General features: G+C 40.7%; 2 protein-coding genes and 1 long non-coding RNA gene across 3 annotated transcripts; all 3 read left to right on the top strand.

Annotated features, from left to right (window-relative positions):
• The first annotated feature begins 1,791 nt into the window (after positions 1-1,791).
• On the top strand, positions 1,792-12,151 carry LOC124265585. Its single transcript, XM_046700372.1, has 10 exons — positions 1,792-1,956; positions 2,497-2,528; positions 4,568-4,940; positions 5,901-6,017; positions 6,383-6,682; positions 6,912-7,004; positions 7,237-7,384; positions 8,163-8,390; positions 8,602-9,089; positions 12,086-12,151. Exons 3-9 carry the CDS (start codon positions 4,701-4,703, stop codon positions 9,066-9,068), a joined length of 1,593 nt encoding a protein of 530 aa, XP_046556328.1. The 5' UTR covers positions 1,792-1,956; positions 2,497-2,528; positions 4,568-4,700; the 3' UTR covers positions 9,069-9,089; positions 12,086-12,151.
• A 1,284-nt stretch (positions 12,152-13,435) lies between these two features.
• On the top strand, positions 13,436-24,193 carry LOC124265589. Its single transcript, XR_006895488.1, has 3 exons — positions 13,436-15,078; positions 15,988-15,993; positions 24,181-24,193. It is a non-coding gene; the product is annotated as an uncharacterized LOC124265589 (long non-coding RNA).
• Positions 16,385-22,878, top strand: LOC124265586. Its single transcript, XM_046700373.1, has 7 exons — positions 16,385-16,676; positions 17,914-18,516; positions 19,148-19,291; positions 19,796-19,967; positions 20,563-20,778; positions 21,717-22,013; positions 22,507-22,878. The coding sequence occupies exons 2-7, from the start codon at positions 18,046-18,048 to the stop codon at positions 22,695-22,697; spliced, it is 1,491 nt and encodes a 496-aa protein (XP_046556329.1). The 5' UTR covers positions 16,385-16,676; positions 17,914-18,045; the 3' UTR covers positions 22,698-22,878.
• Positions 24,194-24,244: the final 51 nt, after the last annotated feature.

The raw sequence follows: 24,244 nt of genomic DNA, 5'->3' as shown, positions 1-24,244 counted from the left end.
ATTTTTATATTTCTTATCGAATAGGAGAGAGAACAGGAAAAACATAAAACATAAAAGTCTTTTTCACTAATCATGTAGCGTTTTCTGTTGTTTAGATTTGGATCTCTTGGTAATAGTCTTTATATTAAAGCATAACGTAGAACGAGATTCACTGCCTTGGAAACAACGTTTTTTTAAATATAGGTGAAGAAAGGTCAAGATGGCCTGGGGTTATCAGTTTTGATAAGTTCCACAGCGGCGGAGCTAAAGTAACTATTCTGTCATGTCGGTCTGAAAATACAGGGCGGGCGGTAGATGTAAAACACGGAAATAGTAAGCACAGCATTATGGCTGTATCCTACTAGATGTCCCTGCAGGTATTCACTTCATTGTCAACGTCAAATGTTTCCTTTGGCCCTAGCAAAATGGCGTCATGCTGAAATAATGAAACTGAATCCTGTTCGTTTTTTCCCCGTATCTTTGTTTTGACAAAGATCCCCAAGTGCACTGTGTATTATAGTATGACCAGAAATTATTGAGAATTTTAGGAATATGTTTAATTGGATTTCTAGTATAAACAACCTTGACCAGCTATCAAGTGTTTGGTTTCATTAAAAAGAGACAACTCCGTTCATTAGTTTGTGAAGAGATATCCCCCTTTGTTTACTTGATAGCAGACGACATTTTCAGTGATCCTCAGTATGGATGATTTAGAGAAGAGGAAGTTGATTTTAGAGTATTATTACAAGGGCATCAGATCAGCTAAAGTGATTTCAAGTAGAAAAGGCATCCCTTTGTCCACAGTTTATCGTGTTTAGAAAAATATTGCAAATGGATATGGCATTGAGGCTGATTGAGCACCAGGGAGGCACAGGTAGGCCCAGAAAATTGACTGTCGGTGACAGGAGGCGGCTTGGTATTCTTGTTTCTAAAAACAAACGAAGGAGTTTAGAAAACTTAAGGCTGGATATGATTGATAGAGGAACTGTGGCTGTCTGTAAGGAGACAATTAGAACTGAGCTGCATGCAATGGGTTGGCAGAAAAGTCGACGAATTCAATCACCGATCATGAAACCTGAACAAAAGGAGCGAAGGTTGGACTGGTGCTTATAGCATAGAAATTTTAACTGGGACAATGTGATTTTCTCAGATGAAAGTTCTGTGTGGCTGTTTCCTAACACACTGAAATTCTGGACCAAACAAACTGAAAAACCTTTGTATCAGCGCCCAAAGTACAGTCCGAAAGTTCACGTGTGGGGTGGCATATCTGTGTTAGGGGCAACGCCCCTCTGTCTATTTGAAGGGAATATGAACAGTGAGCGGTACACAGATATTCTCGAGGGACATTTACTTCCATCTGCTCACGTGTTCTATGGAAATGTTTGGATTTTCCAGCAGGACAACGACCCAAAACATCGTTCAAAGCATGCACAGGCCTGGTTTCGGACCCAAAATATGACATTATTAGATTGGCCAAGCTATAGCCCTGACCTAAACCCAATAGAAAATGTTTGGGGACTTATGAAGGAAAGTGTCAATAAGAAAAATCTGACAAATATTGCTGAAATGAAAGAAGAGGTGGTCCGATATTGGGACAGCATGGACCACGACTTTCTAACTTCTTTGATCAGTAGTATGTCCCGCCGCATTGAAGCCTGCATTGCTGCCCATGGTGACTTGACAAAATACTAACTGTTCACCTGTCTTTGAATCTGGAGTTATGTTCTGCTAATATTCACATTTAATACGTGAGTAATGAGTGAAAAAATATAAAAAATTACAATCTTTAAATTCTCAATAATTTCTGGTTGTACTGTATATTACGGGTAAGCAAGTCAAGGTAAGCGTGCACAGTATTACTATGGCGCACAATGGCAGAAGACTTTGAAATCAATGATCAGAGTTAATACGAGGGGAGAAGAAGGAAGTGGTGAAAGTTCAAAATTGACATTCACTGTTGGAAATCCGTATCCAGAGGTAACATTTATCGTTGAATCTTAGAGGATCCTAGCAATCGTCTCTCACTTATCAGGGTGAAACTTCACACCACTGCATTCGTCAAGCATAGGGGCTCAGTTGACCCTTGTAGTATATGCGTTGGCTCTATTTATCTTTAAAACCTTTGTAACTGATGACAGTATATAGTGTAACGAGTGAAACATGCAACAGGCTTATATACACGAGAGGATAAAGCGGTAAGGTTGTCGTTGTCATTGTACATGCTTCGAGGGTGAGTGCAATGTCATTGTGACCCGTTCCGCAATGGCGCCTGATACACTATACCGAATGTGCAGTTCAGTGCAAGCTATATATAATAACACCTTTTGTGTTGCTGAAACGAATGAGTTCAGGCGGTAACCATCGCCCTCAAGTTTATATGCTAGATATATTCAGAAAAACAACGGGAAAAGCAACATTGATGTATATAGTCATTTAACGCATGACGTGTAGTTAGAAATAGAAACGAAACTAGAGATATCCTGAATTCATACATATAAGAGTAATGTTCTATTTCAGGAAGTAGGCCACCGGCCCATTATACCACATATGTAAGTATTATGCACATTTCTGGTGGACGCACAAAATGTTTGTTAGTTTTGTACAGAATGGAAAGGTATATTTGACCAAGGTATGAACAGTATGAATGTTGAGGAATGTCAACAGCTGGACAAACTTTCTTTCTGGAGGATGTAAAATATGATACTAGTAGTTGGGAAGAAGATTAAATCCTAAATCTGTATAAAATGGGCAAAAGCAGCAAATATTATAGTCATTTTGCACAGTGGGAACAATACACAATGAACATTATGGGTTAATTTCCGGAATGTTCAGCTTTACCCATTAAATATGGAGATAAAGCGAAGCCGAGATACGGCAATTCTATATGGATCAAAAATAAGAAATACGATTTGGTTAACACTCAAGACCCCAAAGTATGTCCCTATTCTGATAGTCCATCTGCTATAAAACATAAGTTTCAAAATAGGGTTGTTTTGTTGAATGAGTAACATTGTCCAGTATCTGATTTACCTCCAGGGAATACCGACCGAATTCCATTCTAGCCACAATATTTAATGTGGTATTTCTGAGATCTAACAGTAACTTATCATGTACATTCAAGGGGTTGGCTGACGTTTGAAACCCCAATATTTCTGAGACATACATTCAAGACTCAGGTGATTAAAGACAGCTATCATACAACTGAAATATGCACTTACTCCGGACATAATGCAACGTTTTGTTTGGTGCTCACCAACGATGCATAACGGAAACAAAATCTTTAATACCTATGATAGAAACGAGAAAGCCCTGTCCACATCCATAAGAAATCCCTGCTGGGGGGCAGCGTCGCGTGTACAGTTCTGACCATATCACGAGGATGTATTTGTTTGACGCCACATTAACAGTATTACAGACAATCCAGTTGACAAACTGCCCTGAACCCCTGAAGATAAATATGTAGGCATAGCTGTCGTCACCACCTTTATTACTAAACGCATAATGGATTAAAGAACGACGTTTTTCCTTACGTTTTTCATGTGGGATAGGTATGCAACGTTGAAAAAATCAAATATTTTGACAGAACGGATCCAACAATATATCTTTCCTTGTACAGATTTATATGTAGTTTTATCATCCAGTCCACAATTGGATTGGATATGTCTTCAGGTTCCCGAGGCAAGCCAAACATTCATAACACTGATGGATGGTTTTGGCAGATTTCTTCCTCAGTTAGACTACTGGCCTTATATGTGGGGTTATTTGATATGTCACATTTACCAAGCCCTTTGATCAAACAATTTATGTGGTGATGTTTACATATAATAGTTATGTTATTGGAGGCCTTATCACTGGGAACAAGACTTTGGATGGCAGCTGACTGGGACAGAATGGGTTTATTTCGATTCTGTTTCCTCTGTTTCTGTGCATTCTACCAATGACAACTTAACCATCTCTGAAAGACATTCTACAGGTTCCCCTTCTGTATTAGCCCATTTCAGAACGTTACTTAAATTTAAAGCATCATACAAGTGCCTCCATGGTTTGACTCCCCCCTACAGTAACTTGTCTGAACTCCAACATCCGTATGTCCCCGCACTCAACTTGTGCTCAAACACACAAAATCTACTGGTCATCCCATCCTACAAACTGAAGTCCTTTGGATACCGATCGTTCTCTTACACTGCACCTTTGCTTTGGAACGCGCTCTATTAATAACAATATTCTCTGGTCCAACATTCACTATTGTCAACATATATGATATTTATGATGAGTAGCATTCTACAAGATGTAAACAGTTTAACAAAGACTACGTTTTTACATTTCTATTGCTAGTTCCATTTTGACCTTATGTATTTCTGTACTCTAAAAGACACCACTCTAGTGGTTCAGAAAGATGTTCAGAACCACAAGGGTTACAAATACACTGGTATTTTCACCTTAGAATTGGTCCGGTTGAAAAAGAGTGTGTTTATGACTTAGACATGTACTATCATTTTAACCGATGAATTTAAGTTTGTCTTATCTTTAGAATAATGTTTATTACATTTAGAGTTTGGTTCTTAATTTTCTTTGCTTTCTGCTGTAGATATCTATTCGACTTCTATTCAAGATGTAATACGACCTTTGCGACCTTGAATTTTGTCGGTACCGAACCAGGAAGACAAAAGAAACTGACGACCAGCAAAGTGGACAGATTGACATCGAAACTACCGTAGATCATGACGTCAAGCAGAAAGGATGACATGACGTCAACACAGCACTTGAAGGCGTTAAGTGGAGGAGAACGGGCATCACTGAACAGCGGGAACAAGACAATGAGTTTCCATGACAGGACCGTGTCAAGTAGCCAGAGCAGAACGACGTCGAGCAGAGAGGCTGTCAATGGGAATGACAAGATTTGCATGTCGAGTGGTACACATGCTACAACACAGGTTGAGACTGCCGAAACCCATACAAAGGTACAACACATTCATTTCCTCTTGATAACAACGTAGTCGTCATATATGCAACATTTTACCTTCCTGTATAATTCAAGAGCACAATCTTTTCAAATAATTCACAATACCTTATGATTCATGTCTATGAACTGTAAGTGTCAGACGCACCGACAAACATTATCCTGTGATGCCAGCCTTGCAGCAGGGTTGCTGGGAATATCTGGCAGATGGAGACTGTCATGGAACCTCATCCTAAGCAACTTGCACTTGTTAAATTTATTCACTGATGTTTTCGAAGCCGACTTATTCTCTGTATACACATTGCCATTTAGAAAGTAGCCCAATGTAATATATACTGAGAGAAACAAATAAAGGTACACAGGAAAATTAAAGCGTTCCTTAAATCTGAGAATATATAAAGGAACAATGCCGTGAAGTGGTGTTCCCTTATTTTTTTCCCTCAGTATATGTTATATTTGGGCCTACACTTTTTCAGTAATGTACATTTCTCCCAAGTTTAACATATGTGACGAGATAGCGCTTTCCCATCACTGTGATTCGGGTTATCATTACAATCTTTCCTTCTGTGTAACAAAATCAGTCAAAGGAGTTTTTAATACCTTGTCATTCATGCGTACTTGTGAATTCAACGCCTCATAACTGGAGCTGTTTTCAGTTCGCGACAAATCCATGAACCGAACGTGTACATTAATTTCCATAACTTCAGAGGCATGTTTGTCTGTGTCTACGTAGCTCACTCAAGGTAACAATCCAGAAGTCGCGATTAAGCGTCCGACTAAATCCAAAGTAAACACTTACGGCAGAGATCGTCTCTACGATAGGTTGTGATACTGTATTCGAAAAGGGCTTAATTCATTTTTTCATATTGATAAAACCTACGTATACATTTTTTTGGGTAAGGGTCTGTTTGGTAAGATAAAGAGTGTAATATTGACTTTTGAAATGCTTGTATTTTCCCAGGAAGAGCCTTTTCGGAAGATGAAGTCTACACTCAATCGCCTGAAGAATATTTTAAACGAAACCTTCACTGAAAATGAAAAAGGACCAAGAAAGGGATATCCCCGAAAAGCAATGCAAGTACGGAATATACGTGGTAGAAATATGGCACCTATGTTAATGTCGCCTCGTGGGCGGTGATGTAGCTTAGCGGTCAATGTTTCTCTCTCTCTCTCTCTCTCTCTCTCTCTCTCTCTCTCTCTCTCTCTCTCTCTCTCTCTCTCTCTCTCTCTCTCTCTCTCTCTCACACACACACACACACACACACAAACACAGAGAGACCCGGGTTCGACTCCACTCAAACTGAAATATTGTTAAAAGAGGGTGAAAACAGATTCACACAGATACACACACACACCGAGAGTGACAGATGCATACACATGATCTTGTGGGTTTAGTCCCTAAGTATTATGCTGATTATGTGGAAATGGCACATATATTTTCAGGAAAACAGTGAAATACAGAGGTTAGTCGCCAAAGTCGACCAGTTAACGCAGTTAATTAGGGAAATGTCTGACCAGTCGGACAGAAAACGAGTAGAACTGGAGAGAGAAAATGTCATCCTGCAGAGGAAGCTTCAGGAAGCCAGTACTGCAGCAGCAACCTCTGAAAGAAACTGTGAGGACCTGGAGAAACGTGTACAAGATTTGACAGAGGAACTGATGGTCTATCGAAAGGAGACATCTCTTGACAACCTTAATATGCATGTTTTTCTTAGAAGGGGTGCGTCCCTTGATGACCTTGGGGTAAGTGTACAGGAACACAGACACAAACATGTGGTGAAGATATGTGAGGTCTGTCGACTCGTCTTAACGGACATATCCAGTGAAAGTGTCATGGCATTTACGTTTAAATCTAGTTAAACTGCTGTTTGTAAGGCATAATGACGAAGGTTTATGAAGTAATTTAAGCAAATTGTTATTTAACAGCAAGCAATGAAAATATTTCCAATGCAATGATACGTTTTATTGACAGAACAATGATCCATGCTGTGACTGTCCCTGCCGGAGGTGGAAATCAACAACCACTATTGCTACCCGAGACACTGGCTTCAGTGACACTAGTATTGTAAGATTTAAATTTTCAAGAATATTTTATGACTCTCATTATGATGTAATGATGAATTGTTTGGCCGTAATATTATTACAATTTAATGTTACGATCAGCCCAACATTATTACCTTTTCCATCTTAGTTTCTGTTTCTGTTTCTTTTCAGTTTTACATTTGCCGCGGTAGTTATAATAACTGACCCTTCTGGTACTTTAAATTTAGGTTTGCATTGCTTCAAATAACTTTTAGGACAACCTTCAGAAGGATGTTGGCGAATTACGGGAAAAGATTGAACAATTATTAGAAGCTTCCTCCGAATGCCCCACACCAACAACCACGTGTCTATCACTTCCGGCTCTAATTAAAGGATTTTGTGTCAACATCGAGGACGCAGTCAGTGAGTATATACAGATCCCTTGTTAGCTGTCTTTTACACCTGTCGAACACCTGGTGTTATCCTTCAGTTCCACTGATCCCTTTATAGCTTTCTCCTCTATTTTGCCTTGTGCGCCCAACATATTCTGTTTCGGTGGATAATAGTGAGTTATTCCTGGAGATGACTGGTTATCTTGGCATATGCCATTTTGGTGTCAGGATTTAGGAATTGTATTTGTTTCAATATTTGAATACTGGGCAGAATGATACCGTGAGCCCGGTGATAAACAATGCCATCCGCCATTGACGAAACGAGGCTTCTCCCCATTCTCGCTGTATTACCATGAATTAACGTCATTGTGTGTATGTAAGAGCAATCCTGCCGGAAAGGGCGGGAAAAAGTAATGATATGTCCAAGTTGGTATAAATTCCCCAATATTCGTGACACTGCAAGATGTTGATCACTCACAGACTTGGGCCACTTCCTAGTTACTAGTCGGTGATGTAAACAACCGGTAAGTGTCGCGCATCGGCGATTTCGGCAGAAAGAAAACGTGTTTACCGCGAGAATAAGAAACCCGCGAGAATAGGAGACGGACCTATAATTGCCTCGGGGTTACTTGGAAATAGCATCACTGTTTTCTTCATAGTCCGGAGATGATTTGTCGCGGGTGGCAAGGTGTGAGGATTGACAATGACAGAGTTAAATCTGTAAAATTGTAAATCTTTTTCCATCAGATATGTCCACAATCAAAACGGATGTGAGCTAAAAATAAAATATTTCGTACTTGTTCCTTCAGGTTCAGAGTGGAGTCGAATGAAAACCTTTTCTAGACATCTTGGATTGAATCACTGCAGACTTCGTCAGTTAACTGATGAACATGACTACAGACTTGACCTGCCAAATCTGTACTGGACTGTCATCTACGAGTGGAACAGCATGAACAGTACCCAGGCAAATCGCGCCACCATGTTGGACCAGCTCATACAAGCATGCGATGGGTGTAGGGTATCCAATCCATTAGACGGTTAGTACTAATAACATTTTCAGACACTCAATGCTGGGAACAACAGGAGGTTAATTCGGTTTTCAGGATTAGTATAATGGATTGGTAAGTCTATATTAGAATATGGTTGCCCTCGAATTCAGCTGTAAGTTTACTGATGTCTTGATTCTATATCGGTAGCTGATGAGTCGGAATGCGTTAAGCATAATAGCGTCTCTATGCTTATTTATAGTGCGCCCGATGCCAACCGAAGACCGTTTGATCATTGAGAAGACCTACTCATACCTGGTGGAACACCTCATAGTCGAACCAGCTCTGGTCTATCTACGGGACTCTCAGAAGTTCACCCCGAACATAGTTCAGTATGTGCAGAATCCCCAGCCACGTCCAGACCAAGTCCAGAGGTTTGTTGAAGTCCTGCCCGTGTGTGGACACCAGGCTCTGGACATCCTCGTGGACGCTCTGCGGAAATCTGGACAAGTACACATCGCAGACCAAATTGTAACGTCCAACCCCCGAAGGTTCTGTATGCGATATTCCTCCCCAGCTCCCGGTCGTTCACGTGAAGAGATGGTTCTGTACGCATCTCATGATACTGATGGACCAAAGAAAAAGAAAAGCATATTCAAGTCGCCATTCAACAGGTCGCCATTCAAAATCTTCCGATCAAAGAAGAACAAATATGATGTCAATCCCTAATGACAGGGTGTCGGACACTGGGTGAGTTGAGAAAAGGTTGATACGGTAATTAGAGGATAAGAAACGAACCTGAAATTAAGGATTACAATGTTATTGGAACAAAGATTATGAGGGCCCTGTCAATCCAGAAATACAGGGACTTACAATGTCTGTTGAAATTATCAGTTCTATTAATACTGTCTCCCTGTATATAAGTCTGCTTCACTGCCTAGAATGTATCACAAATGACAGAGATGTGAGGGGAAATATCCTGATTTATTACTCACCCGTTGAAGATATCACTGTTTAATAATTTTACAATGTTATTACACATTGTGTAATAACATCGCGTGATGCCGTACGTATGACGTCAAAGTGGTTTACAGTTATGAGTGAGTGAGTGAGTGAGTGAGTTAAAATTTAACGTCACATCGGCAATATTTCAGCCATATCGTGACGAGAACTACAGTTATGACGTCACAATGCTAATACCTCTGTCACAATAGTATTAGACCTTGCTTGACTCGCGGAAAGCTGAGAGTCATCACACTCGTTCGAATTCTTAGGAAAGAATTACTTTGCTCGATATTATTTTGCTGATGTTGGGTGAGTAATAAATACAATACTAAACTACGTCCCCTGTAATGCCATATTTATGAAACTCGTCAATGGTATTAGTATCTGACTCGCTTTCGCTCGTTACATACCAAACCATTCACTCGTTTCATAAATATGGTATTACACGGGACATCGTTTAGTATTCTCTATTTATTTCATACAGATTAATGCCCATAAGCTGCCCTTGATTTGATCACATCTAATGTATCTACAGTTAATGTAGCCCTTCGAACATCATCCAGAGATTTTAATATTTCCATGTATCTAACTGAATCAGTGCATGACACACTTTGACATATACGTATATATTGCAATGGGATCCTCCCATAGTCACCAAGTGCAATAACATTATTAGGCCATTTAGTCAACTTCAAGAACCTTTTACAAAACTGTTTGAACATTTCAGATGACCCATAACAAAGTATAGGTACAATAGCTGCATCAAAGATTTTAAACATGAAACTGCTCCAGATTTCTTTTCAAAGATATGTATTGACATACATGCCTTCTGAGGTTGTGTAGTGAAATAACTCTGTGCCTTGGTCCAAAAACGTGTAGGTGTAAGCACAACATGGAAATACCCGTAAAAAAGTAACAATATCTATTTTTCCCCCATTACGTACTACCGTACTAAATGACAAAAATGTTCACCTTTACGGAATAACACATTATTTTTGTTTTACTCAAAATATATATTCATACCAGTAATAAATTTCATAACAAAGTTAAATCATTTACCTCGAATACTCACGTTAATTAGACTAAAAAGATTCAAAATGTGTACACCGCTGTTCCTGTGTTATAGTTCCAGATAATGCATAGTTTTTCTTCCTCGCCTAAGGATTCTCAAGAATGATCTGGGGTCAAATCTTGCATTTACAAAGAGCGTTCTTTGCTGCTTAAACTATTCTCAAAGTCTTTGAATGGCATTAAAGAGTGATACACATAAAGGTTGAAGATTTGTGAATGTCAATTTTGTAATATGAGGGACACAACTTATATTGGAGTATCTTCATATCCCTTCAGCAGGTGATGGTAAGAATATAATCCGTCATATAACAGAAGCTGACATAAAGAAATTTTCAGCCTTTGCAATATTCTCCCTTGTTCTTTTAAATATGCTGAAAGCCATTAAAAATGCAATTTGACATTCATACTTTCTTTACTCACACTAATTTCACCATATATAAACCTAACTGGCAGATATGTTTTAAGTGAACATCTGTGAATAATTTCAACTGAAAATGTCCAGTCAACAACAACATCAGTGACGCAATAACGACATCAAACAAACGAGGGTCACTTTCAGTCAATATCCTGTGTGTCCACCGTGCGCTGCAAGACATGCTCGCAGTCTTTGGGGCATGGAAAGACACACATTTCTCAGGAACACCTGTTGGATGGTCTGCAGCCTCTGAAGGTCTGTGGTCTGATCATGACACCACCCCCTCCAAAACGATCATGTTCAAGGACACAGTTTGGCGCAAGTCTTTCACCTTTACGTCGATAAATCTGTTGACGTCCATCTGCAAAGGATAAGTTAAACCTGGATTCATCTGAAAAAATGACATCTGGCCATGTCCTGTTGCCAAGATTGGCCCCATTTGCTGCCCATCGCTTTCTGGCAAGTCTGTGGCGATGCAATAAGGTTGGACCACGGTACGGGTGACGACACCGGATGTTGAAGGCAGAAAGGTGTCCTTGCACCTTTTGGACGCTGAAATGACGTTGATTTGTCCCAATTGTCCTCTTTGCCTAATAATCAGCTGTTTGGAACCGATTTCGCAAGTGTGAAACTCGGATATTGCGGTTTTGTCGAGCTGTTATCACAGGTGGTGCACCAGGTCGCGGACGATCAGCAACACTTCCGGTAGCCCAAAAACGTTGTCTGAGTCGACTTACAGTGGATGGATGCACATTAAAGTGCCTGGCAATCATCACATCTGAAGCACCTTGGCTGACCATACCGATAACCTGTTTCCTATCGTCTTTTGTCAAGTGTGTCATTTTCTCGAAGTGATTGAGTTCGACAATTCCTTGTGCTTTTACAGGGCCTGGGTGCAGGTAATGCATGTGCACGTGTTTCATGAATGTGGTTGTGTTTACGAGAAATGTCAAAGGTTCAGTTTTAAGTATCAAGGTTCATGTGAGAGGAATGCTCCGGGACTGAAACTCGAAATGGGCCAGAATAACAGCCTTTTATCCCTACATCCTCTGTATCGCAGGAAAAAATCTTCAATAGAACTTTTGTAAGTTTCAGGACAACAAATACCAATTGCGTTTTTAATGGCTTTCAGTATATGTTAAATTAATTCTTGAATTAATTTTTGAATTAATTTCGTAATTTTCTGTAAATTTCAAAGTTGTTTACTACAGATCTCTGTTGTCTAACAGCTGGATATTTTCTCTATTTTGGGCAGTGTGATTCATCATCCCAGCAAGGGGGCTGTGGTGGTACACTTTGCTCTGTGAAGATCACATTTGATGCAGTTGGTCATTTAGTCAAGGAAAATATTCTGAAATATACTTAAGAAGATATTCATATTTTCACAGTTCCATGCATACCTTATCTAAGGTTAACAGTGCAGATACATTTGGAGATTTCATGGAAATAGAATGTACTTGTTTACTGGTTGCACATCGCTAATCGTCAGGGTTTTCCTTAAGTAAAAATACAAGCGAGGGTAAAGTGACAGGGGTCATACCTCCCAAGAATTTTTAGAATAGAGAAATATTTTAATAAATTAGTAGAGGCAAGCATATAGTCCATGACACTTGTGTCATTATGTGTCATTCGATTGAAATTGGCATCCACATCCTAAAACACTCTTGTGTTTAAGACATGAATACTGTAAACACAACATAAATCTTTCCTTGTGCACAATCATCAGTTGGGTAGTCAATACGGTCATCTTGAATATAAGTAACATTATCGTTTGGTATAAAGTCCAAGAGGTCACTCATACGTGCGTGTTGAAATCCTTCGCTAAGGGAATGTGATAATCATTAAACTGTGAATACACAATGCCATTTAGAAAGTGGTAAAATGTAACATATGTTATATTTGGGATTACACTTTCTAAAGTGTAATCCCAAATTTAACATATGTTACATGATTAAACTAGTTGAGGATGGCATCAAGATAATGACCATGACATGTTATACCATCAGCGTTCTGTTTTGAATATTTATTAATGATACAGTTAAAGATATACGTTGGAATATCAAACTATTTGTTTATGATATATACTACTCAAAACAAGTTAAGGGTCACAACTTTTAATGGCCATAACTACAAATATAAATAACAGTGAAAGGTAGCGATCATATAACAACTCGAGCCAACATTTCATGATAACAACAACGGGAGACAAAAACAGCAGGAATGTCAGTGATTGTTGATCAATAAGGTCAAAGTGACCTACTGTCAGAAGTGAAAATTCAAACGCCAACATTGGACTAATGACGGATGTAACCACCTCGAGCAGTAAGACAAGCAGTACACCTCTGTCTCATACTGTTCACCAGACGTCCTAACTCGTGCCAAGCATGTTCAATAGGGGCTAAATCCTCTGAATATGCCGGTCATTCCATGGGCTGAACATTGTTCTGTCTAAGTAAGTCCGTCACGACACGGCCACGGTGTGGTCGGGCATTGTCATCTTGGAATATGGATCCAACACCGATACGTTGTAAACATGGCAAATCAAGGGGCCTGTTAATCTCCCGTAGATAGCGATTTCCTGTCAAATTACCATTAATGACATAGAGAGGTGTCCTTTGATGAAAGGAAAATGCACCCCAAACCATGATACCCCCGCCTCCAAATGGCAAACGTTGGTTGACGTTGACGTCAGCAAAACACTCTCCTGGACGCCGATACACACAAGTTCTACCATCATATTGAACTGTAGAGTATACCTAGACTCGTCGGAGAGAAGAACTGACGCCCACTGAGCACGTTGCCAACGGACATGGCGTCTACACCAGTCACGTCATGCCGCCCTGTGTCGCTGATTGAGTGAAGATTGTTCCTCCTCAGTCGGTTCCTGACGGTCTCATCAGATACCAGGGTACCTGTGGCAGCTCTCAGTTGGTCACGGAGTTGTCTGGCAGTTACTCTGCGTTGTCGGACGGCCATATTTGTCAGGAATCGGTCTTCTCTAGGAGTTGTTGATGGAGACCTGCCAGAACGTGGTCGATTATTCAGCGTTCCAGTCACACGAAACCGTTGCCATAACCTCCCAATGACACTCTGACTCACATTTAGTCTCCGAGCCACACTGCGTTGAGTTTCACCATCTTGAAGCCAGGCAAGAGCTCTTCCTCTGTCTGTCATGATCAGTTGACGTCTTGCCATTGTTGAATTTCAAGTGACAATAGCACTGTGACAATTGCAAGTTTTATAGGGAAAATAAGCATGCACAGCACTAATTCCACGAACAGTGGTGGCGTTTTTGTGAAGTACTCGATGTTTCAATTTGTTCATTTTTTAACACCCTACCACATGATGACTATTGGCACCACGGTTATCTGCAGCCTTTATCCAGGTTCTGCAATGTTTTTCAATGACGTACCATCCAGGGAATGTAAAAATTTCATTCATATGCAATGCAACCAACCTCATCAGTAACATTACATGATGATATCGCATGACCCTTAACTTGTTTTGAGTAGTAATATATATATTGTTTACTTTTTGTGACCCAATGTCGTCAAACATGTTGAGATAGGGCTGCAGAAATGATTTCACAATGGACTCAATTTGGAAACTGAACTTTAAAACTAACAAAATATAATCAGGATTATTTACCATGAAGAAATGAGAAACCCACATGCCCCCATAGACCCAACGTTTCATGAAAGGTATAAATATTCAATCTTTAGATTTTTTATCGCTTGCAAAGTTATGACAATCTCAGTGGCACCTGTATTCCATGAAATCTTTTCTACCATCACCATTAGAACAGGTTGGGCGAAACCGTAACGTGTATTGAGTCTTTACTGAAAAACGAAAAGTATGTTTTTACCATCGTACATCTTGTATTTCAAAGTTTTTGTACTATGAAAAACATATTACATGTAGTGTACATTGAATGTTATTGCTAGTGCTAGATGTGGTCCTTCTAAACAAAGATAATGTTCACATGAGACTGATAGAATCTGTTCATGTGTGTGTTACTCTCACAAAACGCTTATAAAGCCTATAAAGTATATGAGACACTTTTATACATATATATATATACTGAGAGAAACAAAGACAGGAACTCGGAAATATCAAGCGTTCCTTTAATATCATCAAGTTTTAATCACCAGCTTTGAATAGCGCAGTGGGGGGGGAAATCTGAGAATAAGTATAGGAACATTGCCATGAAGTGGCGTTCCCTTATTTGTTTCCCTCAGTATATTTGATGTTGAATCATCGTATCATCCAGTATATGTTGTGATAGTAGACTCAAATATACTACTCACACTTTGATAAGGATCATAAAAATTCACAACTTTACTTAAATGTAGATTTGTAATACGAAATTGTATCCATTTAAGACTGGATAAATAATATGTCGTAATCCCTCTTTAGGCAGACAGCGACTTTATTTTAACTTTATGCACTTGATACATGAGTAACCATAAAAATGGTTTTCATGGCACCAATCAACCATTTTGGAAATCATGAAACGAGTCATTGACAAATAAACACCACTTGTCAATAGCAGGTATGGGATCCACAAGATGCAATGACATACTGAAACCTAGAAACCACGCTACAATAAGCTTAGATATTTAAACCAAATTTGACCCCACATCATAGTTTTCTATTGAATCCACGATTTGATCCTTTTCAAAGTGTGAAAAGTCTATATTCTTGTAGAGCCTAACCTTGAATACAAGTCACAACTCCGATTCAAAACTGTAGAAACTCTTCTGTGTAATATACACATGCCATGCAAAGTGGCGGAAATGGACTGTCGAGTAAAGAAGCACACATCGTGTTTACCTTAAACACCTCTGTATTTCTGGGTGTGCTTCTCATCTCGGCCCGAACTTTACCGTCGCATAGTTTTCGCTGTTTTTTATCGGAAGCTTAGCGTTTCTCCAATATTGCTTTTCCTTTGACAAAGGTCGGGCCGATGAATGGTCACGATTGGCAAATAAAATCATTGTGTGCACGAAGTTGTTTATTGCCTATATGTAGTTTTGCCACTGCCTAAGACACAGGTTCCAGTTAAAGGTTTATGAATCGAGATTGAGTTAGTGGGTATGAAGGAAGGCGGCTTGGAAGAGGATCTTAATTACATGTGAGCTACGTGTGGGTGAATAGCCAGATGTTTCACAACCCCAGGACGTATGACAAAACAAGTGTCATAATCAGGGACGTTTTCGAACCACGATCACCAGTTTCTCGAACACCAATGGGAGGTAACTCTGCACACCGAACTGCAGTATCTAGTACCCACACGTCCCGTTTAACACAATAAATACTGAAACAAGTAAAATTTGTTTATACAAGATTCTGTACGAATATGGTATAGATGAGTAGGCAGGTCCACATACGTTTCCAACAAAGTCTATGCATACCTCTGTGGAATCCATTGTTCAAACCAGAATGCACCATGTGAACATGGGAGTTACATTTTACAGTCATCCCTGTCTCCATACTCTGATAAGTTTCATCATGCCTTTACCTCCAGCCTTCTAAGCAGATCGAATACTTCAACTGAGAACAGGAACCTATTGATCACATATAAAGACAAATTGATTGTCCACCGATGCGAGACAGCCGTCGGCCTGTTAAGCCGGGCCAGCATCTACAGCGTCAAACTACAACGCACATGTTTAAGCAGTCAGCTTTGACGAACTGCCAAGAACCTCATGAATATTGATTAACTCGGTTAAACTGTGATAGAAAACAAGATGGATGGATGACAGACCTATCACGATCTTGTAAACAAGAGCAGTTATCTCCCCCTGCATGTGTTCCTATTCCGGATAGGTATTCCTATTCATGAGGTAAGTTGTTGATAGTGAAGATGAGTTAGGAAGATAAGTAGAGATCAGGTTTAATTTCACAAATGCTTCTCGGCAGCACACATGTTTTTGCTGAAAGGGTATACCTGCCAGCATCCAACCAGATCTCGCCATTAGTGACGTATATTCGATCTATATGTGTAGTTACACTTTCATGAATATACCCTTATCGTGAGTTCATCACCATTTAGATGTTATAATCGCTATTTCAAACACGGCTATCCATGCGTGTCAACACATTTGACAAGACGAATGTTGTTGTTAAAGATCAATAACCGCAGTTGGAAAAATCAATATATGTCACCCGGAATGTCAGCCTCGCAGCTACAGCTGTCCCGGCGTGAGATGACAGACATCACCGGCTCAGTTAAGCGGGTAGCGGTACGTCCTGTATGGGTGGGACTGAGTCTTGTACAAGCATGTAACAAACGCATTGAATAAGCGTTTCAAGAATTGCTGCAGTAAAGAGAGTTATGTACGATGTTGGTCCGGACTAGAACTCTACAGTTTATAGGGATGCCTTGGTACCACTGTGACATGCATTCAAATCCAGCGGTAAGAACATACACCCTATCACTATACAGTCACTAATTAGAATCGGAATTAGCATCGGCTACGTGTGTAAAATGAGAGTAAAGCCAAGGAACGGCATACATGAATATATATCTACTAATTCGGACTATAACAACAAATTATATCACGTCTTTTCCTTCAGCGTGTACATAAACTGCCGAACAAAACACTCTGGTTTAATGTTTGGTTATAGGAAACAAACGAGTAATTATTCGAACTGATGAATTCGATCCTTCTGTGTTTCGGACTTCAAGTTTCCAGTGTTTCGGAAACTGTTTTAGCCTGGTAACATTTTAATGAAGTTTGCAATATTTTGTAAATGCTTTCGGGCATATCCACTTTGCGAGTGTATGTGTTATTTTGCGTGCCAGTTGATGCGCCTTCTTGGAATGGGTTCCCAGTTACCTATGCTATGAGTGGTGCGATGTTCATAATATCAATCACTGGATTGTCTGGTTCAGATTCGGTCAGGTCACTGGTCACTGTCAAACATCCGGAATATGTCTGAGGGCTGAAATTGAGTATCACTTGATATTACATGACAGTGAATTGCGTTCATGTTGTAGCTCCATAAGGATGTTACTCTGAGCTCGTCAGCTGTTTGTTTGTGTTTTTAGTGTGTGTATAATGTAAACCCTGTTTACAGATGCAGATAAAGGTTTGACTGGTGCATTCCGGCAATACTCTCGTTGTGGTGAAACTTTGGTCAGGGGAAATGAACTGTGAAAGCCAGAAGTTTTTGAACACCAGGATTGAGTAAGACAAACGAGGTGCGGCCATGTATCAACCAGAATACAGTCACGGCATCCAAGCGTACGACAGTAACACGGTGACTGACAAGAAAATGTTTAACGGTAGTTTCAGAAACGGAATAGTAGTTCCGCCTAGTGAGTCAGGAACTGGAGGTGGTCGGATGGGGCAGCTCGAGACACAGATGGCACAAGAGCAGTGGGCCAGGATGGAGGCGGAAAACAGAGTTGTCTCCCTCGAGAATGAACTTGCACTGGTGAAACTGAAGGAAAGAGAATACAGAGATACTATCTCTCAGCTTGAGTATGAACTGAATGAGGTACGGTGTGGGCGGACGTCGAGGTTGAACAGTGTCGCAGAGGCTCCTGTCCTGCCACCACCGCCAGAGTTCAGGACCAAATCCAAGAGCTGCAGTCAACTACTAGCAGTTGACTACGCGGCTACAACCTTCCCGTCAACGTCATTGTCCGTTGGAGACATCGACTCAGACACAGAGCAGGTTTGAACCGACTGTAGTTGTATATTCTGATGGGGGAGTGTCACAGTAGTAAACAGTTCCTTACACAGCCTCTAGTAGGTGATAATAACCGCACATTGTAATAGCGAGACAAATGAGTGAGTTTAGTTTTACGCCGCTTTTAGCAATATTCCAGCAATATCACGACGGGGAACACCAAAAGTGGGCCTCACATTGTACCTATGTTGGTAATCGAACCCTGATCTACTGACTTTCTGGTGCTGTCACGTTAATGTTTTATTGTAAAGTGTATGCTTTTGTTATGCTTGTGGCGTTGGTTTCCAATGACCTATATAACTAGACACAAATAGATTTGGTGATTTAGTGAGTGGGCGTGGCGTTAACGCTGATCTCAACAGTATTTGTGTGGAGTTTACCCACTGCACCTTCACTGTACACCAGTAGGAAAAGTCTCACTAATGTGAGACCGTTTCTTGAACCTGGATCCGCGAGGCCAGCCTGCATTTACTTCAAATGTGGTCAGGCTTCAAGTGGTAGAGTTCTTTACATGTTATTTACAATTATTTTGCCGTGCCTTGTCAGTAAGCCGACAAATTGTCGTAGTGACAACATTAAACCGATCGAACTGAGAACATGTGCTTGCTTATTACAGGACGATGACGTGTTCGGCAACTCCAGCAGGGCCGGTCACGTGGATGCCGGATTCGGTGAACTGTCACCAAAAGAAATGCCTGTCGCGAGATATCGCGAGACCGAACAACAGAGGGATAAACTGGCAAATATGTTGGCCAAAGAGGTTATTTTATTTTGACATTTACTGGATACAAGCTCTTTCAAAATTCATCTACTTTCTACTTAATTCAACTACCACGCACATTTAATAAAATATCACTTAAAAGCATGAAACATGATAAGAGATGTTGATATTGTGTACATCACTCTATATTCTATATCACTCTTTATTCTGCAGTACTGCTCATAATATTATTTACACTGCAGTACTACTTAACGAAATCTCTTTCTCTGCAGTACTGCTAATGTCACCATCACTTTAATACTGCAGCATTGCCTTTTACAAAGTTGTTATGTTATATTTGAGACCACACTTTCATAGTGAAGTATAACTGTTTACTACTTTCCACAAAAAGTCCGACAACTGATAATCTAAATCACGTACTTCGTGTACCCCTCTGTAAATTAGCACAGCTCACGTGGCTAAGAGGGTTAGATGCTGTTTTTACTGATATTTCCTTATATCATTTTTATCATTGCGTTAACAACTCTATCTATACCTGTTTAGATCTGCAGCTACAGGGAAGACATCGTTCTGGCCAACAAGACGATCTCGGATGTGAACAAAAGGATTCAACACTTTAACGAAATCAGCTCGCAGTGCCCTCTGCGTGACACAAAAGACAAATCACTGCCTTCACACATCCGGGGATTTTGCTGTAACCTACAACCTTTCCTTGGTACGAGAAAGTCCTGAAAACAAACCCGAACCAGCCCAACCACTCTCAGTACTTCAAAGCAGACAAAGCATACATGGGTCATAGCTGTAACGATATGTTGGTGACAACAGTGATTTGACAAATAAAACTGTGCAGTTATGACATCCTAATGAATTCTCCGATTCATGGTTGTACATTCATGTACGTAGCGCATATGTGCATTGTCAGTGTTCAAGATCAGTTTACAGATCCCTACCACATTTTGTTTTCTTTGTTGTTAAACGCCTTAATCGTCAATATTCAAACCATATGAATGCAGTCTGTATTCAATGAAGACAATCTACCCATTTGGGTTAACGCTGGGTCAGTGAATCTGACCACCCTATTCCGTTCGTTGCCTCTTGCGACAAGCACTTTGTTACTTGATGATGATGATGATGATGATGATTAATTTTATTATTTTGAGATTTAACGTGCACCTTCCGACATAATGCGTATTTCGCTTAAGGGACCGATAGGTCATTTAGTGTTTGATCGTAAGGAGTGATTTGACAGAAGGATAGGGCTACTTGAAGGGGACGTTAGTGTTGCTTAATTCAACTTGTCCATATTTCAGATGACCGAGTGTGGGAGTTCTCGCAGTGCCTCGTGCCCAACCATGAGACGCTCACACGACTACGGGAAGACCTGGATTTCTATGAAGACTTCAGCGGTTTGTTCTGGTCGGTCATCAGTGAGTGGAACAGCAACACCGTGGACGGCAGACGCTCCACCATGTTGGGACAACTCGTGCAGGCGTGTGTAGATTGCCAGCTGCACAACCCTCTAGGAGGTAAGTAGTTGTGTTGATTAATGTAAGAGGTGTTCGCTTAAACAGGCGTTGTGGACATGGCATTACTAGGCTGACGTCTGAGATCGGCGTTCGTTTCTCCTACATCTACTACTGCTAGCCTAGATATGAGCAAATGTTCCTAAATTCAGAAATACTCAGGACCAACACATCGTTTATGAAAGGCTAAAGCCTTTTAGCCTGATATGCTGGATAACCCAAAGTGATGCAAGTTTCACGCCTTGTTAAACCCACGAACGCGGGTTTGGTATTTACAAAATAAAAAACATAATCAATGCGGGATTGGAACTCACGATGCAGGGCCACGTTGAGGTCCCGTATGATAGACGACTGGACCAACATATAACCGTCGCTACATACTGAAAGCCACCATTCGACATCTGATGATAGGTCTAACGGAGAATTGCTAATATAGAATTCTCAGTATAGATTTTGCTGAACTTCCTTATGCTGCTTACCCAGCTGACATAAGATTTTACTTCATTCTTCCAAAAGCAATGCTGAAACAACCATCACATAACATAACATTCATTCTAGCCTTGCTCCAAGGCTGTACTGAATGCTGAGCGCATGAGTGTATAGTAATTCTATCCTTCGAAGAGGCAAGTCCAGATAAGTGTACAGTCTGTTATTTTGTATTTTTGAGGAAATTATCATTTAAACTATTAATTGTTACCTTAGAGACTTGTGCAAGTCTACTTTTATCCCAATTACTCAATGCTTACCTAAACTGAGGACCAAAATGTATAACCTGTCTCATACAGTCACCGTACTCAGGCGACATGGATCATTGTACCACAGTTGGTCGGTCGGTGAGCCTGGACCAGAATCTGTTTCATTCCATTTACTCACTCACTACCACATCCCAAGCGACAAATGTGATACTGTGCCCCACTACTGACTTCTTCTTGTGTTTGTAGTGGAGGTGCTGCCGACTGCAGACCGGGCTATAGTGGAGGCAAGCTATCCGATCCTGGTGGAGCACCTGCTGGTGTCTCTAGTTCTCATCTACCTGCGGGACTCAGGCCTCCTGTCATCAACAGTCGTCCACTACATCTTGGACACGAAGTCCGTCTCCGACCAGGTGCTCAGGCTCCTCGACCTACTGCCCATATTTGGGCCAACTGCTGTTGACATCCTCATCCGGGCACTCAGGAGGTCTGACCAAGGTCACATTGCTGAAGTCATAACCAGAGGGCACCCAGGGCGTTTTCAAGGTGAGATAAATTTACACCATTAATAAGAAGTTCAGAGGCGTTATTCGACAACAAGAATGGGCGTGAAGCAGGTATTACACTTTATCCGTGTGGAGAACGCTTGTGTCGCCGTTTTAAATACTCCTCTTCGCCCATAACCATTCACATGGAAAGGCTATGGTGCTCCTACTGTGCTCTCACTGTGGAGGTGGTTTCACAGTTCTGTTCGACCAAACGAACTACGACTGCGGTATGTCAGTGTTGAAGCAAGGGATTTTATTACACTTTGGGCGCAAAGATCCTATAGGGGAATAGGGTCCCGTGCCCTTTCGCACTTATATGCTCTCTGCTCTTTGGTCAACGCCCTCTACTGTACACGACGCCCTTGACATAATGTTTAGTTGCATCATCTATGTCCACAAATGGATCAACACAAATCCAATATAGATTGTCCAGCTTCATTAGACACCACCATATCAAGCTTGTGACGTACTTGTTCAATCAATAATTCCAGACACTCCGGACAGTCCGCCTCCACAACCACGTCGTGTGACACAGAAGACGCCGGCGTTGAGGTCACCACGGGTAGAGATGTCAATCAAAATGTTCCCGCAACAAACAATTGAGACTAAATCAAAGAAGAATTTTTTTAGGAGACCAAAGTGGCTATTCAGATCCGGCAAGTATCAGTTCAACAAAAACTAGGGGATCAATGACGTTTATTGTGATAGAACAGTTACAGTATTGTTTAAAACTGACCAAGGTTTCTCCAGCCATCTCTGTTTCATTTGGAAGTCAGTGACTTCGCCACCCCACCTGGAACACTCAGTAGAGGGCAGTCTGACAGTTTACATAACAATGAATATTAACGGGATCAATAAAATATTATATATAAAGAAAGCTGTTTTGTGATATAATTGGTTACCCTCACACAACCAAGCACGCGGAGGCGGTGAGTTAGAATGATGATTAAAGTGTTCACTCGTCACGCTAAACTACCGAATTCGATTCCCACATCTTCAGTGTGTGAAGGCCATTTCTAGTGTCCCCAGGTGTGGAATTGCTGGGATTTTTCTAAAAGCTGTGTAAAACCATGCTCACTATACGCTGTTGAGGCATACACATTGTTGAGTTGGGGTGATGTGAATATGTTGTTTTGTGCCGCACTCAGAAAGATTCCAACTTTATCGTGGCGGTCTGTCAATGCATCGATTTATACCATGAACAATACACAAGGTTGTGGTGGCCCAATAACACACACGTCAAGTGCGTCATTTGGCCTATTTCATTAAAAACTGTTGGTCCCTGTTCAGTACCCGGGGTGACCACAAAAGAACTCATCAGATTCAATACTGCCACGCTGGTTCACCAATGAAAGACAGCGAACTTTTAAAGAATCAAATGACCCCGCAAGTCTTTCTGTAGTTGGAGAATGCCTCAGCCACACGTTTTAAATAAGACAACTAAAATAATCCCCTATTTCAAACACCGTTATAGTGGGCTCTTTTCAAGCTAAAGTCTAGTTCATTTGAAAGTAAAGAAACTCTAAGCAATGTGTTTAAGAGTATATGTTACATTCATCACTTAATTGTGCACTGGCCGTTTCAGAACACCATGCATGTGTAGAACCTAGGGTGAAAATATGCAAATTCGTATCTCCAAGCTACAGAGGAATAGTGGGGGTGGATCCGCTATAAATTTGCTCAGTATTCGAGAAAACGACTTTAAGACAGGGTCTTCGAGTGCCGGAATCATATGATCACTGGTTCGAATCCCAAATTCCCTTTCACTGATTCTATGTGGATTTTACCCACGTGTTAAAATTTGATAAAACCTGCATTACTTTGATCAATACTAACCGCTTACACAGTCGAAATGTTCAAGCACTCAGATAAGGAAAAATAACTCATCGATAACTCAAAGGCAGTGCTGAGTCTGAAGTAGTTGTAATGACAGTATCATGAGCCATGTCGTGTTGACCTAGATACGGCTGTCGGAGTGATCTCCCTTGAATGTATGCCGCGTCGCTCACTGAATAAATAGTCATCGCCCACGTGAGCCTCGTCCACCACACTAAGGTCTGGCGCGTTATATTTTAGTTTATATCAAACATTACAGTATAATACAATAACGCCTTGTCCAAACAATTTTACTTTGAACGGGCGGCGCCTTTGACAAAACACTCAAGCGTTTGTCACATATGCCATTAATGATTTTGTTTGAATATGGAATGTAAATAGAGGACTGTACTA

The sequence above is a fragment of the Haliotis rubra genome, unplaced genomic scaffold (assembly GCF_003918875.1).
Source record: "Haliotis rubra isolate DU_JTF1 unplaced genomic scaffold, ASM391887v1 Scf986, whole genome shotgun sequence".
In the NCBI taxonomy this organism is placed as follows: Eukaryota; Metazoa; Mollusca; class Gastropoda; order Lepetellida; family Haliotidae; genus Haliotis; species Haliotis rubra.
This window is presented reverse-complemented; position numbering and strand designations above follow the sequence as displayed.